Source organism: Xiphias gladius, chromosome 23 (genome assembly GCF_016859285.1).
Source record: "Xiphias gladius isolate SHS-SW01 ecotype Sanya breed wild chromosome 23, ASM1685928v1, whole genome shotgun sequence".
Taxonomy (NCBI): domain Eukaryota; kingdom Metazoa; phylum Chordata; class Actinopteri; order Istiophoriformes; family Xiphiidae; genus Xiphias; species Xiphias gladius.
The window spans coordinates 16,524,906-16,544,498 of record NC_053422.1 but is presented as its reverse complement, the minus strand read 5'-3'; the positions used below and the strand labels follow the sequence as shown (position 1 = coordinate 16,544,498).

At 42.7% G+C, this 19,593-nt stretch overlaps 1 protein-coding gene across 1 annotated transcript; it reads left to right on the top strand.

Moving 5' to 3' along the window:
- Nucleotides 1–365: 365 nt before the first annotated feature.
- On the top strand, nt 366–15,414 carry frmpd1b (FERM and PDZ domain containing 1b). Its single transcript, XM_040119079.1, has 15 exons — nt 366–472; nt 2,343–2,515; nt 4,236–4,338; nt 4,781–4,826; nt 5,247–5,351; nt 5,558–5,653; nt 7,350–7,475; nt 7,706–7,825; nt 8,596–8,729; nt 9,520–9,646; nt 10,040–10,132; nt 10,327–10,509; nt 10,852–10,999; nt 11,275–12,246; nt 12,471–15,414. Exons 1-15 carry the CDS (start codon nt 366–368, stop codon nt 15,056–15,058), a joined length of 5,121 nt encoding a protein of 1,706 aa, XP_039975013.1. The 3' UTR covers nt 15,059–15,414.
- The last annotated feature ends 4,179 nt before the right edge of the window (nt 15,415–19,593 follow it).

Sequence of the window (19,593 nt, the reverse complement as noted above, 5' to 3'; positions counted from 1 at the left end):
AGAATCAGGTCATTTAGGAAAATGTGTGGAACATGTGTTGACAAGCTGAATAAACTCCACCCTTCTCTTTTCTCTCCCAGCCTTTCTTGCTCTCTGTTCACATATCTGATTATTCTCCGTATTCAAGGCAGACTACATGCTCTGCATGTAAAAACAGAGCAGATGAAATGCAAATTTAGCTGGAGCACAATTCTGGCACTTAATTCATAGTCCAATAAGACAGAGCTAAACTTGAAAAAGTTTCTAACTTATTTTCCCCCTCCAAGTCATTTCATCTTCTTTCCATGTCTGTTTTCTCTGTGTGTTTTGCTTCTCTGCGATTATGTCTAACTCATATCCTTCTCTCTCTTTGTCTCTTTAGATAAATGGAGGAGAAGGAGCGATGTAGGAGCAGGTCTCCAGCTCGGAGAGCCAGTCGGGTGCAGCAGGTGGTGGGAACAATAATACGACGCACCAGAGAGTCACTTAGCAGGTAGAGAATGGACATGAATATAATAGGTTTAAGAGAGCCTATATCATCTGAGTGAGCAAATAGAATAGTTTTGATGGGAAAACAACTGAGTATGCAGTAGGTAGTGATGACAGTACAGTACAGCCAGTAGTAGCAGAAAATGCCAACCCCACACAAACCACGGCGTCAATTACAAATAAAATAACTTAAACTAAACAGTCAAGTTGCCAGATCCTGTATTGTGGAAGAAGTGTGGGATGTGTGGTATATATTATTTAAATTAAAATGTAGTTGGACAAACGGGTGTTTTTTTTCTGAGAAAATGTGCAATTTCATTTTAAATAGCAATGGTTATAAGAAGAGAAAAGATACCCTAAAAATCAAAAGATAATGTAAAAAAAAAATTGATTTCCCCTATTAACTCACAAACCAGATCCCCTCCCCACACCCACACATCAGACACATAGGCCTAACACATAGTTGAGTACATATTCAAAACCTGACTGTCCCTCTCTCACACACAAACACACCCTACAGTGAACCACAAAAATGCTCTCAAGAGCCCTTTATCCCATTTGCTGTCCGCTGAGTGGTTTCTCATTCTCAACAGCGGAGGTGGTAAAGAGGAAGCCCAGTAAACTTTCTTTTTTTTTTTAACTTTTCCTTTTTTTTTTCTTGGGAAAAAATCTGACTATGTCAAGACAAGCTGACCAGGACAGCATGCTTCAGGAAGAGGATGTCACTGTTTGATTTAAATGCAACACAGAACAATACAGATATTGAATATTCCCATTTCGTGACCATTGTTACTTTTACAACCCTGTGACTTTCACTGCAGTGTTGCTATACAGACTGGTATCTCAAAATGTGTGGATGGGTTGCCATGAAATTTGGTACAAATATTCATGGTACTCAGAGGATGAATCCTATGGACTTTGGTGATCCCTTGACTTTTCATCTATAGCCACCATTAAGTTAGCAAGTGTTGTTTTGAGAAAAATGCCTCAACAACAACTGGATGAATTGACAGGCAATTTTGTTCAGTTCATTTGTTATTGTAATAACTTTGTTAAAACTTTAACTTTTTATCTAACACCATCATCAGCTCAAAATTTTAATTTGTCCACTACTTTCAACTTCTGATCAAATACCTGTAAAGCTAATCAAATTCCCATCAACCTCAGCTCTACTTTCTTTATTTGTGCTAATTAGCAAATGTTACGATTATAACATGCTAAACTAAGACGGTAAACATGGTAAACATTACGCATGCTAACATGCTGACATACTGTAGCATTTAGCTCAAAGCACTGCTGTCCCTAAATACAGCCTCACAGAGCCTCTAGCATACCTATAGACTCTTAGTCTTGTTACGTGTTTATTAGCGTCTTCAGAGCTGAGAAGATTGGTATTAATTGATTAGTCAGTAGGCAGAAACTTAATTGGCAACTATTTTAGCGATCGATAAATCACTTGACTCACTTTTCAAACAAAATGGCTAACCATTTGCAGGTACCAGCTTGTTAAATCTGATGATTGCTGCTATTTATATTTTTTTTATATCATTGTAAACTGAATTTCTTTGATTTTGGACTGTTCTAAGAAAATGTGCTTTTGAAAATCACCTTTGGCTAAAGGGAAATTGCGATGGGCATTTTTCATAAATGTTCTGACATTGAGGAAATAAATAATCTAATCAATGAAAATATTTGCAACCAAAAAAAAAAAAAAAAACAGAGCAGACTGAGCTTGCTTTTTGAAATTTTCTCATACAACAACAGGGTAAGGGTTATGAATTCCCTCACCTTTGATCCACCTGAATTTATTTGCTAATGACCACGGTGTTATAGTCTCCACTCAGGTAACCTGTCACCCTGTTTGACCTCCTCAGAGAGCGGTTGCTAGGCGATGGGAGGTCGCAGCGCTCCAACAGTCTTTCCAATCAGAACTTCCAGGCCAAGCTGACGCTGCAGATCACCAGGGACCCGGTCCTGGACAGCAGCACTGGACATGGCTTCACCCTCACCACTAACGCACCCCTGCTGGTCAGGGACGTCGCCACAGGTACATGACAGGTGTGGTGGCATCTGTGTGTGTGTGTGTGTGTGTTTGTCTATGTGGATGAGTGCACTTTGTTTCCCTGCTTCCTCTCCAAATGGCCACCTGCTTTATGCAACATTGCACCGCCTGCAGCAAGACAGATTTACACACTCTCTTTGTCTCTCTCTCTCTTTCTCTCTCTCTCTCACACGCACACACACACGCACGCGCGCGTACAAAAATGCACAAACGCACTGACTCTCTACTGGCATTTGAACTGCAAAGCAGAGTGCCAGAGAAGCCACAGAAACAACAGAGCCACCTGCTCATCCTTTCTAAATTCAATCACTTTTCATTTAGGCAACTTTGATAGGGGGGATTGAGAGAAAGCGACAGAGAGAGAGAGAGAGATGCTGATCCATTATTTTTACATCTATCCTGTAAACTAAGCTGATAAAGGCCCTGAGGAGGGTCCCACCCTGCCACCAGCTCCTTAATGGCTCTCTGATGCCAAAGACAGAAAGAGAGAGTGAGTAAGAGAAAGGGAGAAAGAGAGAAAGAGAGAGGTGATAACAGAAGACAAGATTTAATAGACGAGATGATGCCTGAAGGAAGGCATATTAGGAAATAAACAATGACCAAGATGCAAATATGACCAAAGAGATCCAAATAATGAGTGTGAAAGTGTGCAGAGTGCATACAGGGAGGAAGGATGGGTGACGCCTTTGGTTGTGAAAGGACTGAGTGAGGTCCTGGTGGTGAGAAGGTGAATACGAGAGGGAAGTGGTGGATGAGGAAGAAGGATATATAAAAAAAAGAGGGAAGGGAGGGGACTTGAAAAACCGCAAAGATCAGGATATTGGCAGAGCTGACATGAAAGCTCAACAGGAGGGGGATTGGCTTGTCTGGCAAAAGAGAGAATGTGTGCAAGTGTAGCCTGCGTGTGTATGTTTGCATATGTGTGTGTGTGCGTGCGTGTGTGTGCGTGTGTGTGTGTGTGTGTGTGTGTGTGTGTGTGTGTGTGTGTGTGTGTGTGTGTGTGTGTGTGTGTGTTTGTAAGCTTGCAGAGCAGTGTGGCATGCTGTCAGTGGGTCAAAAATCAGGGACAGACGGGGCTTTACCAGGCAGACTGGGTGTGTGACAGTATGTGTTCATGGGCGTATGTGTTTACGCATACATACACTTAGTGTGTGTGTGTGTGTGTGTGTGTGTGTGTGTGTGTGTGTGTGTGTGTGTGTGTGTGTGTGTGTGTGTGTGTGTGTGTGTGTGTGTGTGTGTGTGTGTGTGTGTTAGAGTAAGCTGAAACTGCTGTGCCTCAGTTGTGCTCTCTTGCCTGAAGACAAATGAGTATAAATAACTGGAGAAAGCAGAGCGGAGCCGAGCTGGATGAGACCCAGAATAACTGTAACCCCTCACATCCTGGAGAGCTCAGTTGAACACTGTTGAGTCAGCCATGTTGAATAACCATGTGTGACATTCTATGTGTGTGTGTGTATTTGTGTGTGTGTGTGTGTGTGTGTGTGTGTGTGTGTGTGTGTGTGTTTGTGTGTGTGTGTGTGTGTGTGTGTGTGTGTGTGAGTGTGCCTGTGTGGGTATATCTCCCTTTTATCTGAACTAAAAGTGCAAGCCCACGTGTGCGGCTGGGTTTTTGTTTTATGCAAGCGCTCACTCTTTTCATTGTGTGTGTGTTTGTGTATTGGGTGTGTGTGTGTGTTTGTGTGTGTGTGTATGTTTGTGTTTGTAGGGAGTCCTGCAGATGGGATACTGTTCCCAGGGGACCAGGTGCTACAGATTAATGATACAGTGCTGGAGGATTTGAGCACTGAGCAGGTGGAAAACATCTTAAGGTGAGAACAAATGCAGATATCTATCTATCTATCTAGAACCTATCTATGTATTTATCTTTAACTCCGAGTAGTTAAATTGTCCTGTGTGGACTGCGAGAAAACCAGTTCAGTTATTAGGACCACTGTCATTCTACCAGTGTGTCCGGCCCATCCAGTGACTAAATGTACTGTCACAGTTGTTTGCTGTAGTGCATTTCTGAGAGTGTGTATGGATGATTCGTGTGTGACTCCGTGTTTGTGTGTGTGTGTGTGTGGGTGTGAGTATATGAGAAAGGCTGAGCAGGTCAAGGGCAAAGGTCAGAGGAGAAAAGGGCTTACTTTACAGCTGGACAGAAAGATAATGATCTCTCTTGTGTGTGTGTATTCCTACGTGCATGTATGTGGTTTTTTTGTGTTTTTGTGTGTTTGTATCGGTATGTGTGTGTATTTTTTCTCCACACAGGGACTTAGAGGATTGTATCACTGTGACTATCCTGCGCCACATGACAGTAAGTACAAAGAAGACATTGATTACCTCCCCTCAACACAAACACACACACACACACACACAGAGACACACACACACACACACATTCACAAAGAGTCATTACACCATTCCTGACTTAAACATAAGCTCTCTGTGTTTTTCCAAGCATGTGACTGTCAACTCATATCTTCTGACAGGATTAACCGCCTTACTGCCTTCACATTGGTTTCAGATTGTGATGTGTGAATGTAAATATGTGTGTCGACCCTTTGATTAAAGCTGTGGTTGTTTGTGTCTCAAAGTTTTGTTGGTGTCAGAATTAACTGTGTCCTTGCACTGTTGGAGTTCGACAAGTGTGCGTGTGTGTGTTTGTGTGCGTGTGTGTGTCTTACTACATGGGCCAGCCCTCACATGATGGCGCCTGTACATCTCTGTGTTGCAGAATCCCAAGTCCTCCATCATGTCGGCAGAGAAGAGAGCTCGTCTGAGGAGTAATCCAGTTAAAGTGCGCTTTGCAGAGGAGGTGGTGGTCAACGGGCACACTCAGGTGGGAAAATCTTATTTGGCACAGAATGATGGCTGTTGTAACCAACAGATGAATTATCCTAAATCCTGGATCTTTCACAGCTTTGAGTCGTCTTCATTTGGTCTTATTTTCTAAGATTACATACTGCCTTTTCCTATTATTATCTTTTCTCGTTTGATATTGATTCCTGTCTAGCCACACTGATATCTCTCACTTCTCTCAACCAGGGAAACTCTCTTCTCTTCCTGCCCAATGTCCTAAAAGTCTATTTAGAGAATGGACAGACCAAGGCTTTCAAGTTTGATAACACCACCACTGTCAAGGTATGTACAAATAAGGATGTCAGTGCAACATGGCAGTTTTACCAACAATGCTGACCTGCAGTATTTGGAGTAGTTGGACTTGTGTACTCAGACAGAGACCCTGTAACGAAAGGTCAAAATTTCAACCTTTAACAGGCTACAGCAGCTACTTTACTTGTTCAAATCTGATGAATCTTGAATGCAACATGGATAATTGGTTGATGCATCTTGCTAACAATTGGCACAAGAGGTGGCCACATCATTCTTGGGGGGTTGACATGTTCATCAATACCAGTGCACTCTACGAAAGCCAATGAGAAGAAACCTGACATACTGTATACCAAGTTGAATAAACTGAATATAAATATCTCAGCAATAAGAACATGCCACAATTACACATGAAATAAACAAGACTAGGTCAAAACTTAGTATATGGCTGGACCGCCCTTTATTTGTTTGCTTCTATCCTACTCTCTGTGCTCACATATACAGTATTTTAATACAGCCGAATTCCCAATAGAGCTGTTCTCATTACATGTTTTTCTGCTTCTGTTGTCAGACAACGGAACAAGTATAAAATAGTGGCTTAAACGTGGCCCATTAAGACTACATGTTAAGCAGGAGTCACTTCCAAGCCATTTCCAAGCTCCTGTTCTGCATTGCTTGAATCCTGATTTTATAACGTCGTCTGACAAAATCATAATACACATTAGATAAAGACAACGGCTGTGCTGTGATTTTGGCAATATTTACCTGTAAGATGATCACTCCAAGAGAACGTTAAAAACTTATTCAGATCTTTGTCAGCTGCCATGTGCCGGTGGAAAGTCTTACCTCGTGCTCGTGGTGCAATACTGGCTTCTCTCTTCTTCGGATAGTAGGTGAGGTTTATGCAAAAAGTCGCTAGACTTGTCGCTAGGGGCTTTTGTGAAGAAAAGCCGCTAAAGGGGTGTGAAAAGTCAGTAAATCTAGCAACAAAGGCAATAAGTTGGCAACACTGCCTGTAAAAGCACCCTGATGATGCAACCGTTTGCACCAGTTAATTTTGAAGGAGCAACGGCCAATGGTGTAACTTCATCAATCAGTCACATGGCATTTGGCTGACCAGTGGTGTTACTTTATCACGCACTCACTCACTCACTCAATCACGGCCATTCGCGTTTATAGGACTGGCCCCACTGTTGTGATGGATAGAAATTTTACTGTCTAATGCAATTTCCACATTATCGTCCTCAGAAGATCTAATGAGATGCCCTCTCAGTCTCTAATAAAAATCATGAGACCAGACATTAGCGGATCTAGTTGTGAAAGGCTTTCTAAAAATGAGTGGGCATATTACATAATTAAAGCACACCACAAGTAATGTTGTGATCGTCCCAAGAGTGACAGAGTGTGGGTGACTGTAGCTCTTATAGCTGTTCTTAATGATGGACTAATACAAAAAAGATTTAATGAAACAATAATGAGATAGCAAACCTCATAAGATAGTTAATCGGGTCAGCCTCTCACCACCAGGAGGTCCATGTCTTTTTTGTAGACTGTTTTTATGAGCGCATTATTATTGTAACAGCAGGTTTTATATTTGTATTTCAGTTTGTATTCCCAGCCAAAGGGAAAATGAAAGGGGGATATCAGATTTGACCATCTGCCACCAGCAGACTGGGATGAAACATGTTTGCCTAAGGGGGTCTGAACTGTTGGTTTTTCACCATTCCAGGACATTGTTCTGACTCTGAAGGATAAACTGTCCATCCGGGCCATTGAGTACTTTGCCCTGGTGCTAGAGCAACAGTACAGCATCACCAAACTACTACTGCTGCACGAAGATGAGCTAATACAGAAGGTGAAGGAAAAAATGGACAAACACATAAACCCACACACAAACATACAGTAGTCGTGGGTGGCTGTTTATAGTAGATGTAATTTTCTTAACTTTAATGTTACTTTCAAGCATACTAGTTACAGTAGACCTACTGACAAGAGGATACAACTCAGCTGATATGGGATGTAGAGTTGTTGCCTTTACTTTTAGAGCTCGCAAACATCTTCATGCCTGTCTTTTGTCTTCACCAGGTGGTCCAGAAAAAAGACTCCCATGATTACCGATGTTTGTTCAGAGTGTGTTTCATCCCCAGAGACCCCATGGACCTGCTGCAGGATGATCCCTCTACCTTTGAGTACCTCTTTTTACAGGTCTCTTATCTACACTGCTACTTCCTCTCTGTTTTCCTCTCTTTCTGTCTTAGAGACTTTTGCTTTGAGCTTAGCTATGTCACAATTAGAAGTCAGGCCCCGCTCCCTGCTCACATGTGGAAAACAAGTCTAAATATTCATACAGTAAAAAAACAAAAATTAAAAATTAAAAAATTAAATCTCTGTTACCACATGCCAGATGAAGCTTATATTTGATGTTTAATAGAGGTTGATCTGCCAACTTGCTCTGGTGTGCTTTAAATCAGCTCCAAAACACATTACAGCAACATTACAGAAATGTTGCCAGAATCAAAGCTGCGAAGAGGTTTGAAGTTAACATGCAGCTGCTCCTTATTTTGTCCTGATATTAGTTTAGAACTCTCCCAAATTTATACAATAAGATTTATTAGTGTGGCCTTATATCAGCTTGTAAACATTTTGTGAGTTAACAAAGAACTTGGTCATATCCTGCAAACAGATGCTTTCTAGGATATACCTCAGCTTTGACACTATATGTATATACTATATCCCTGGATGAAAAGCGTTAAAGCCACAGGTTTTGCGTATTATTTAGTGCAAAGTAAAGCAGTGGGAGTGCCACTTATATCATGTTGATTTATTGTTCTACAAGGAATCTTTACCTCCTGCTGCATTAGTTTTTGCTGTATGAATGGCAGTTTGGGTGTCCCAGTGTTGGTTTACTTACAAAGATGCTTATGCGCTGTGTAATTTCCAATGTCTGACATGAAGTGTGACTGTGTCTTTTTCAGAGTGTTGGGGATGTGCTGCAGGAGCGTTTTGCAGTAGAGATGAAGTGTAACACTGCACTTCGCCTGGCAGCGCTGCATATGCACGAGAGACTAGATAGTTGTGGACAGACCAGGACCTCTATCAAGACTATTACGTGAGTATTATGTGTTTGTGTCCTTGTCCGTTCAGGGTCAGGGTTTGAGCTTGCTCTACTCATGCAATCATTGTAATTTGCCTGGGATCACTAAATGCCAAATCTGTTAATGTGATGGGAAATGGTTTGTGTGCATAAGAATGTGTATTTGTCCTATTTCCGGTGTCTGAATCTAAAGTGTCTTTTTGTGTGTGAGACACAATTTTCCCTCTTTCTGTCTCTTTCTTTAACATTCTGGACCTGAAAATGTATAAAAGCACAGATGCTTTTCACAAAGGACCATCTCACTGACTCACTGGTCATAGATTACTATGGTTATATACTGAAAGGTTACTGTCATAAAGTCATAAATAAGTCATGGTTACACTTACAATTAAAGGGACATTACGTTAAATGTGGCTGTTTAGTAGCATCTAGTGGCAGCTGTGTAAAAAATACAACATCAGCAGATATGCCAACTCCACAAAACCCCACCACCAAAAACTAGGTGCTGGTGTTGTGTTGAGAAAGATCAAATATCTTAAAAACATAATATCACTGAAGCTTCTCTTCAATAGCTAAAATCAGCTCTGTCATACTGTATATTTCATCCAACAGTTCAACGTTGGTTTCCCCAAGCTCCCTCTTTTTTTCAAATGCTGTACCATATTTAAACTAAAAACTAAATCAAGCGCATAGCACATGTGGGGCACTGTTACTTCACTCCCAATTTTAGCCGCCATTGATGTATTAGAGTTCTTCATTGTGTATCAGTGTGCTTTTCATTTCTCTGTGTGTGTGGTGATGACAGGAAGGAGTTTGGCCTGGACAGCTTCATCTCTCCCACACTGCTGAGCAACATGAGGGAGAAGGACCTGAGGAAAGCCATCAGCTACCACCTCAAAAAGATCCAGTCCCTGCTAGAGCCACGCCAGAAGGTAGAAAAAGACTGATGGATGAGTGGGAGGAAGCATTGAAAGGCGTAAAGAGATAGATGGTAACAGTTTAGTAGTGGCTTTAGGGTACTTTTTAGTTGACACTTACTGTGACTGCTAATCTCCCTGCAGTTTGACGTGGTATAGCAGCTTGGGAGAAAGATAGATGGTGGGTGGGAGGGTAATTAAAAAGTAAATACGTAGTAGGTCTTGGTCTTGGGTAATGTTTCTGGGAAAATAAATGAATCATATTTCTCTGTGGAGAGCATTGTTTTGGTCAGTGAGTTAATCATTACATTTCCCCTGGTTTTCTTTCATTCTGTCTCCTTGCTGTCTGTCTGCCCTGCTCTCACTATCATTCTTCTCTCTTCCTTCATGACCACTGTGGCGTTGTAGGTAATATCTGCTACTCAGGCTCGGTTGGCCTACCTCACTCAGCTGGGAGAGCTCATTTCATATGGTGGACGATCGTACACAGCTACGATGATGGTAAGTGTTAAGAGCCTAATGTGGCCTGGTGGGTCCAATTGTTAAAGCATATAGCATATAACCAATTTAACCAACTCAAACTCAATCTTGGACCCCTTGTTACATGTCTGTCTCCTTGCCCTTTTTATTTGCACTACCTCCTCTTCACTTCATTCTATTCTGGTGTACCCCTTGTCTCTCTCATCTACACTCAGCTTCAAGACAGGGAAGTGTTGGTCAGCCTGCTGGTTGGGGCCAAGTATGGGATGAGTCAGGTCATCAACCACAAGCTCAATGTGATCTCTACACTGGTTGAGTTCAGCAGCATCAGCCGAGTTGAACTGCTATCAGAGTCGGACAAAGTCAGCCTATTGCGCGTTTCACTGCATGACATGAAGGTATGGAAGACACGGGGTGCATATACATGGTCATCAAGATACTAGGCTCTATTATTCATAAACCTGTAGGCACTTCTACACTGACACAGATATGAAAAATGGATATTCATTCACCACATTATATTTGCGCCAGTGCTCATGCTAGAGTAAATATAGGTCAGACATTTCTCCTCCAATACACAAACAATATGAAGCCTAAGGGAGTGTGTGGTAGCTAATTCACTGGTCTCAAGGGTGACTATCTCTCTCTCATTTTCCGACTCCATCGCCTTTTCTCCCTTACCCTTTGGCTTTAATCACTACTTCTTTACTTTATCTTCTGCAATGCCCTCTCTCTCACAGCCATTTGCCTTACTGATGGACTCTCTGGCAGCCAAAGACTTAGGGTGTCTGCTGGGAGGCTACTGCAAACTCCTGGTGGATCCCAGTGTCAATGTCTTCCGTTTGGGGCGCCCAAAAGTGAGGGTGCACAGGATTCCTGCTGAAGAAGGTGTGTGTGGGAGGTTCGCCGTAATAGAGGGCGTGTGCTATGAATCCCTATCAAGTGAGCAAAAACTGTTTCACTTAAAATAATCACTTTCTGTCTTTGGCCTTTTGATAAACATTTTTCACATCACGTGTTGATGTATGTCACCAGCCAGTACGGGTACGGATAGAAAAGCAAATCATGTTATACTATCAAAATTTAAACATTTGTCTGTTATACTAATGTGCTAATTGTTTTGTGATGCTTGTCTTGTGTTTTTTTTTTTCTGATGTTATTAGGTTACGTGTCTCGCTGCTGTAGTGACTCAGATGACTCAACAGATGAGGATGACCCAATGGATTCTCAGAATTACAAACGTCCAGACCCTGCAAGTCAGGACTGGGAAGAAAGGAGGAGAGAGGAGGAAGAGAAGAGGAGAGAAGAAGAGAGAAAAGAGAGAGAGGAGCAAAAAGGCAAACAGGAAGTGAAGATAATAGTGACAACAGAAGGTAAGGACAATGAGGGCGAAGACGAAGGAGGAGCAACAGGAAGTGGTCTGCGTAAATTTAGTATTATGGATGAGGAAATGAACCTGGAGACCACCTGGTACCACACTGACCCACGGGTCACCAGCAGCTTCTCCAGCTTGTCCAGTGGCTCCTTGAGCGCTGCACTAGAGGAGAGCAGTGCTGGGGCTAAAGCCCCATCTCGCATTGGGGCACTCCGTGGACCATGCGCAGCCGAGGACATAGCAAGCTTGGACGTTCACCACCCCTACCTCCTAGAGCCAAAACGCCACCAAGGCCCCCTGCGACCCACAAACCTAAATTACCGTGGCAATGACAACTCTTGCCTTTGCTTTGCTGAGCTCTCCAAGGCTGATTTCCTCCCTAGCCCGCCTGAAGCTACAAGTGATGATGACGATGAAGAGGAAGAGGAGGAGGAAGAAGAGGGAGTGGAGGAACTCAGACGCATTTCCAAGATCCCCAGCTCAAGAGATTTGAGAATGATTGACAGCACACCCTTTCAAAGATCACCAATTAAAAGAAAGAAAAAGATACCTCCCAAAGTCCCTCTAAGGACAAGTTCAATTCCTGTGCACAAAGCAGGACAGTCTGAGCAGCGCCTATCCAAGGATGAAGAGGGTCTATTCCTGACACCTTCACCCAACCCTAAACCAGCTCTTCTCATCAAAGAGACTGCCTCAGAATCTGAGGATGAGTTTTTTGACGCACAGGAGAGATTTACTCCTCCAGTTCCCGATCTATCAGGTTTGTTCACAGCATGTTTGTTATGACCTATTAATAAGATTATTTATCCGTGTCACATTTTTGGGAAGCTCCCTCTGTCTACGGTGGCATGTTTTATGTTTTTTTTTTATGTGATGGCAACATGTGGCAACACTGAAACATTAATGTGATTAAAGGAGGTGCGGGTAAGATTTGTGTTAGTTCATTGATGCTTTATTCTTTTGGTTTGTGTCTGTCTTTCACAGATGCTGAACTGGCTGACCAGCAAAATGCTAATCAGTTGCGTGGAACCTGGAATGGTGTTCCAGGTGCCCCACGGAAAGAGCCATCTTCCCCCCTTGCCAATAAATCCCAATCCTGTAAAGTAAAGAAGGAAGTGGAGATGCTTAAAGGGCCCACAAATCAACTTAACAACCAACAGCCCAGTCCACCAAAGCCGTCACAGAAACCCGAGGTTAAAGTCAAACCACCACTGGCACCTAAGCCCCAGCTGCCTCTCAAACCTCAGACCATTTCTCCCAAGTCCCCCCAGCATGGGAGATCATATGCCCACTGCAATGGGGATGCCTCTGGACGCCTGTCTTCTGAACTCCTGGAAATGGAACCAGACACCATGGAGTTCAAGTCTGTCACATCTGGGGCAGGTGGACTGCCTCTGTCATCACCTTTGATTACAGCAGTGAGGTGCAGCAAGCAAACCTTACCCATCACAACATCACAAACTGAGGAAAGGACAAAGAGGCAGGAAAAGAACCCAAAACAGAATAAAGATCTGAAGCATGAGAATGGAGCACATGCGGCTTTCAAAGATAAAGAAAACATTCCTGATGAAAAGGAAAGTCCTAAAGTTGAGGGGAAAAGCAATGGGACGACCCTACTTGTAAAAAAGCCACCACACTTACCCCCTATCCCTCACTCTAATTCAGGTACAAAGCTAGCTGTTCCCCCTCCCGTGCCCCCCAAACCCACTTCTCCCACCAATCTCCACCCCTTGTCGCTACCTGCTAGCTCTCCTATCTCTCCTACTGATCCAAGCAAAGGGATCTTCAAGGATAGCATAGGTCCACCAAATGGAATCCATCCCTGGAGCAGCTGCAATGGCAGCATCCAGTCAGGACCCCGCAGGGTCTCTCTGAGCCATGAGAGCCTGTCACCTAAAAATACAGATGCACCTCTCACCCTTACCACCTCCCTCACCTCAACCAACTCTAAAGGTGTTGGGGGCCTGGAAAGCAGAGAACCTGGAAGATCTGGATCAGGATCAGACCTGAGGACCAGCTCCTCCAGCTTGGGAGGCAGGCTACCAGCCTCTGCCCTGAGAGGGAAGATCCAGGCTCTGCCTTGGTACATGACCCGTTCCCAGGAGATTTTGGGAACTCTGGACTATCCCTCCACTAACTCCATCAATGGAGACACATCTGGCTTTGGCTCTGGTTTGTCTGTAGCCAGTGGTTTATCAGACTTAAACAAAACCCCTGTCAAGGAAAATGAGACTGTGGCCTCAAAATCAGGAGGGAAAGGGAACTTTTTAGAAGATGGAGCTGAGGTTGTCATAGCCACAATAAAAGAGGCCCAGGATGTTACCTCACACATGAAAAAGGCCAATGGGACAAACGGCTCACACCCTAATCTGACTTTCAAAGAAAATAGTACACACAGTGGCAGTGTGTCATCAGAGCAGCCTCAGTCACGTCCCCACTCAGCAGTGGGCTTGGGAGGAGTGTCCAGCATGCAAATTGGAGGTGACTCACCAACCTCCTCACTCGCAGACAGTACTCCACCGCAGCAGCATCGGGAGGCCTGTGGCTGTCGCACCGTTTACGCCAATTGTTTCAGTGGAGACACTGAGGATGGTGTTAGCTTTGATGAGGAGCTTACCATTTATGAGTTCTCCCGCCGCACACGGCCCAAACCTGCCCGACAGGCACCTGTCCCTTCTCCTACAACACCCTCTCCAAACCCCAATATCTTGTCTTTGCTGAGAGACAACCCCCGCCCGCTCTCTACTTTCTCAACGGCCTCCTCTGAAATCAGTCCCCTAGTTTCACGTCCTGTTTCCCCCACAACCTCTTTTGGTGGTCCTCTTCGATCTCTTACCAACAAGAATTATGGTGGGCTGAAGGGAGGTTTTGCTTCCCTTCGTCAAGATATAGATCAACTTCTGCTGGTCCTAGAGAGGGGAGCACTTGAGCAACCACAACAAACAATATGTCAAGACTCAAAGAAGGATATCACAGGCATAAATATAGGGCCTGACCTAAATCACAATGGGACAGAAGACAGTACTACCCCAGCACCAGGCCCAAACTGTACTGGGACAAGCCCTGCCGCCATGACAGAGGCTGAAAGGAGTCTTCTCCAGGCAGAGGCTCGACGATTGGCATCCGGGTGTCAGCGGGCCACACGTGTAGGCTGGGCTCCTGATGAAGCCCTACGTTCTTTATCCAACAGCTTCAGTGCTCTGGTTCAATTGTCAGCAGCCTGCCTGCGAACAAACCCCTGTTTTGGCTGTGAAATCTGCCATAATGCGAGTCTGGTCCACAGGGATGAGGACGATGACAGTCAGGAGGCCATGGACAAGTTAAAGGAGATAGTGGGTCTGTACCGGGAGTTTGTTGGGGCTGTTGAGACAGCTGGAACTGGTGCTGGGGTTGGGGGTAAGAGTGTGGGCCTCACTGGATCTGGACAGGGTCAGGGGGAGAGTGACGGGGTGAGGCTACTTGCTAAACGCTGCACTGTGCTCATCTCCTCTGTATTCGCACTCACACAGCTCTTCCGGACACGCACACTAGAAACCTCAGACACGCCTGGCCACGTACCTCTCAACTTTTGATCTGTGAACTTTTACCCACTAATAACCCACTGTCTCTGAGGTGAGTCGAGATGAAACAGCACAGACTAAACTCGTGTGTAACCCCTGTGTTCTTGTACAGTAAGTGCCATGCACACTACAGCACACAGACATAAACCCACATTACACATGCCCACATGGAAAACCAAACACACCAAACAAAACCCTAAACGAAGAGAGGAAACTTCATTGCTTGGCCTCTTCTTGGACGCATGAGGACTATGCATTTGTACATATGAATTTTATAATTATCTTATAATTCTCTTATTTTATGATACAATATGTGTATGTATGTAAGAACGGATTACCCATGTATGTATTTATGTATTTATTTTTACAGTATTTGCACCATGGTCTGTAACTTGCAGGTCTCTGGTGAAAAAAAAAAAAAAACTATGGATGTCACTGGAATTTTTATTTTTCCCTCTCTTTGAGACAGTATTACGTTATCTTTTGCTGCTTTCAAGATTTCTCCACTCCACAAGGTGTAATCTGTAAATTGTCATTTTTCAAGTTTATAACTACAGAACGTTTAACTGACAAAATGCAGAAAATATACTTTATCACATTTGCAAAATAAAGTAACTAACTCATTTGTTTTGTACGTGCGGGGATCGCGCCTTTTTAAGGATTTACTTTTTCAACATTACAATCACATATGAATTGGATACAAAACTATACCATTACGAAGCAGGGAAAGCACTTTTGACTGTTACAGATTGCACCTTTTTATGAGACGCATACCCTTGTGTAAAGTGTTTTTTCTACCCCTTCCCCAGTCCTGACTGACTCTGAGTGAATGCTTCTTGGAAATCCTCCCATTACCCAAACGTATGCAGTATTATAACATTAATCTAGTTTTCATCCAAAGGACACTACATATATATTTTCTGGGAATGTGTGGATAGCGCCTAGGGAGCAAAATAGTGGACCTTATTTATGTAGTTAAAAAAAAAAATTAAAAAGTTTTTGACATGGCACGTGGGTGACTGTTAAACTCTGTCCAGATGTAGCAAAGATCCAAAGTCTTAAAACACTGAGCCACAACTGTTCCCCACTATTGTTTTCTCTTTGGGCACATCACCTTATTAATAACATACTGACAGATGGACTGACTGCTGAATGATGGGGTCAGAACTGTAGATACACATTTATATCTCTGTGTCCTATTCTGTCTCTACCTTAGTTTATGGCTATGCAAACATAAACCCCTCACCCCCCACATACTGTATTCTTAGTTTTCTTGTGCTAACATTAAAAACAACAATAGCTGCATTATGTTTGTTGAAGATAATGGGTGCTTTCTTTGTTTGGAATGTTGGCTTTTGTCTTGTTTTGGGAAAACTTACTGCATTATGGATCGCAACATTCTGCAAAGTTGCATGGCATTAGCATTTGTCAATATTAAGACTCCTGTCTATACTGATGTTTGTGAATTGTCAGTAAAAGGATTACCTTGCTCGATCAGTTTGCTGATGTACAGTGTTTACTAAATCAGCTCGTCCATATCACATGATGCCAGCTCATTTGATGAGCCATCCGGTTTGAAGGATTTACTTGAGCCACCTATGACAGCAGGAAGGTAATTAAGCCAAATAGTCAGCAGTTGCTTATACAAATATAATAAGGGGATTAGCTGAAATAAAAACTGCTTCAGGGGTGTTCAGAGGCGGCTGGTGAGGGGATAGGTAGTATATTTAATCTTCCAAATAGATGACTGAGGGAAATTTTGTCAAGGTGGCTATGATAAAAAAAATAAGAGGGCAGGTCTCAGAGCTTCCAGTTGCCATGGAGGTAATGTCCAGTAGCAGTGTCCATCATAGCACTAACATCAAGACATACTTTATGTCTCAGGAGCATCTCTAGTTGTTCAACAAACAGGCCCAAACAGTGAAGAGTGCCTGTGTCACCTGTTTGTATTGTTTCTGTATGGTAAAATTGTATCAACAGCATTTCCTATTCAAAGAGGACATTGTGTTTCTACATGATCAGTCACTTTTCCATACCCACATACAATGAAGTCGATGTACCAAGAAATGTATTGTTTGGGAATAAAGTACACACTGACCTTAATAATGTTGGTGGTCAAAGTGTTTGGGTTTTGTCTCCTTGTATTGTAGCAACTTAATTTCATGTAGAAAACATCCAGTTCATATAAGCTCTCTCCCTAAATATTAAGTTTACTAGTCTTATTAGAAGACATTAAATTTACAACCTTGGCCAAACTTTGAACCCAGGGGAAAATATTTTAACAACAGCACACACGATGAAGACCTGAAGATAAATCAAAGCAGTCTTAATAGCCTTGCTATTTGTACCATCTCTTAACCACTAATTAGTTAATGAGTATTACTGTGGGATTTCTTTCCCAGCACTGAGTTGCTGTACCTCCACGAAGGCAGTGTTTATCTAAGCATGTATCACTGCGGTCTGCTTTCTCTCCTCTCTCTCTTTCATTTGGAAAGGCAAATGTCTCTAAATTATTTACAGAGAGCCAGCTGAGTTAGAGCAACATTTCCACCGCTATTATTAAAATACATTCATATATAATGAATTTAAATGTAAAAATTTAAGATTTTGACTAAAACGATCGTCAGAAAGACAAATTTGTTAGGGTGGAGAGAAACAGCGAGAGAGCTGAGAGGCTTTGTAACTACAGCAGCTCAACCCTCCCTGATCCAAAGTACCCATGTCAGATTGCCCTTAATCTGATCACTATCTGCAGTATGACTTCTTGACGCAGAAAGTCGCACTTTGCACTTTCCAACACGTACAAAACATGGTCTGACAGTGTAGTGCTGCTGTGAGAGCCACTTCTATGATAGAATACATAGTAAAAAAGCAGACAGAGTTGTTAAACTACACAGTGTACAGTGTGCAGCTTGACTACAATACATCATTGTAATGGTGATGCTGTTTGTGTGATTGATTACAAAGAAAGGATTACAGTGCATATTTGGGTGAGGGTAGGTCAGACAGATGAGACATACTGCAGTATTGTAAAATAGCCTATGACTGATGGTGAGGACTGGCACAGAGGTGTGCACAAGACACACAGAGGCCATTCAGTTTCATAATATATATTGCCTCTGTTACGTAAGTAAAACATCATTTCTCACCAATTTTGGTGAATTAAGCTTATTCTTTTAAAAAAATCCACTTAAACATTTCATTTGGTTGCAATTATTAATTTGACATTTTTTTTAGTGATTTGGTGACACAAAGTGGTGATTATAAACAGCCTTATTTAGTATCAGTGGTGTCCCGCTTTCAAAACCTAACAGAATACAAAGTTGTACTTTCCTAAAATGATCTAATGAAACTCTGTAGACTGTGGGCAGACAAAAGGAAAAGGACTGAAGAAATAGGCCAAGTGATCCCTTCACATGGCAGCTTGAGATTTTTGTGCCACTGAACATTACCCTCTGCCCATCTTCTCTCAGCACCATTACTGTTGAGTCTCGCTCTCAGTGTCCAAGCAGCATGCCTTTCCTCTTTGGGCTGTCATACCCAGGGAGAGCTGCCGCGTGGTGACTGCATCTACTCAAGCTTGAAATCTGAGCCCATTATGTCAACAGATGTTACTGACAGCGAGGAGAGCAAGTGTGAGAGGAGGAAATATAAAAGAGTGAGCAGAGGGAGAGATAGGCATGTACAGTCAGGTACAGAAGTATTTGGGCAGTTACACAATTCTCCTAACTTCTGTAAACCACCACAATGGATTTGAAATGAAGCCATCAAGATGGTACTGAAGAGTAGACTTTCAGCTTTAATTCATGGGGTTTAACAAAAATATTGCATTAACCAACTGTTAAGGAATTACAGCCATTTTTCTACAGTTCCTCATTTTCAGTGGCTCTAAAGTAACTGCACAGTTGACAGACAGTTTCATGGCCAAGTGTGGCCTATTCCCTTATTTCAGGACAAATGAAGCAGTTAAAAGGTCTGGAGTTGATTCCAAGTGTTGACTTTGCATTTGGTAGCTGTTCATGGGAACTCTCAATATGTGGTCGAAAGAGGTGTCAATTCAAATGAAAGAGGCCATCATTAGGCTAAAAAACAAGACAAACCTACCAGACAGATGGTAGAAACCTTAGGGGAGGCCAAAACAACAATGTGGTACATTCTTAAAAAGAAGGAATGAACTGGCAAACTCAGCAACACCGAAAGGCCAGGAAGACCAGGAAGACCACAGAAGACAACTGAAGTGGATGATCACAGAATCCTTTCCTTGGTAAAGAAAAAGGCTTCTTTACCAAGTAAAGAAATATCTGGTCAGGTAAAGACTACTCTCAAGCAGGTAGGTGTATCATTCTCAAAGTCTACAATCAAGAGAAACCTTCCTCAATGTAAATACAGAGGGTTTACTGCAAGGTGCAAACCACTGGTAACAGTCAAGAACAGAAAGGCCAGATTAGACTTTGCGAGAATACATCTAAGCTGCACAATTCTGGAACAAGACTCTTTGGACAGATGAAACCAAGATTAAGTTTTACCAGAATGATGGGAAGAGAAGA

Bases quoted from the DNA above. Each gene is read 5' to 3' on its own strand.
- frmpd1b (XM_040119079.1), top strand. From the start codon at position 366: ATGGAGGAGAAGGAGCGATGTAGGAGCAGGTCTCCAGCTCGGAGAGCC. The intron at 473-2,342 runs GTAGAGAATGGA...TGACCTCCTCAG, and splicing joins ACCAGAGAGTCACTTAGCAG to AGAGCGGTTGCTAGGCGATG. The intron at 10,510-10,851 runs GTATGGAAGACA...TCTCTCTCACAG, and splicing joins TTTCACTGCATGACATGAAG to CCATTTGCCTTACTGATGGA.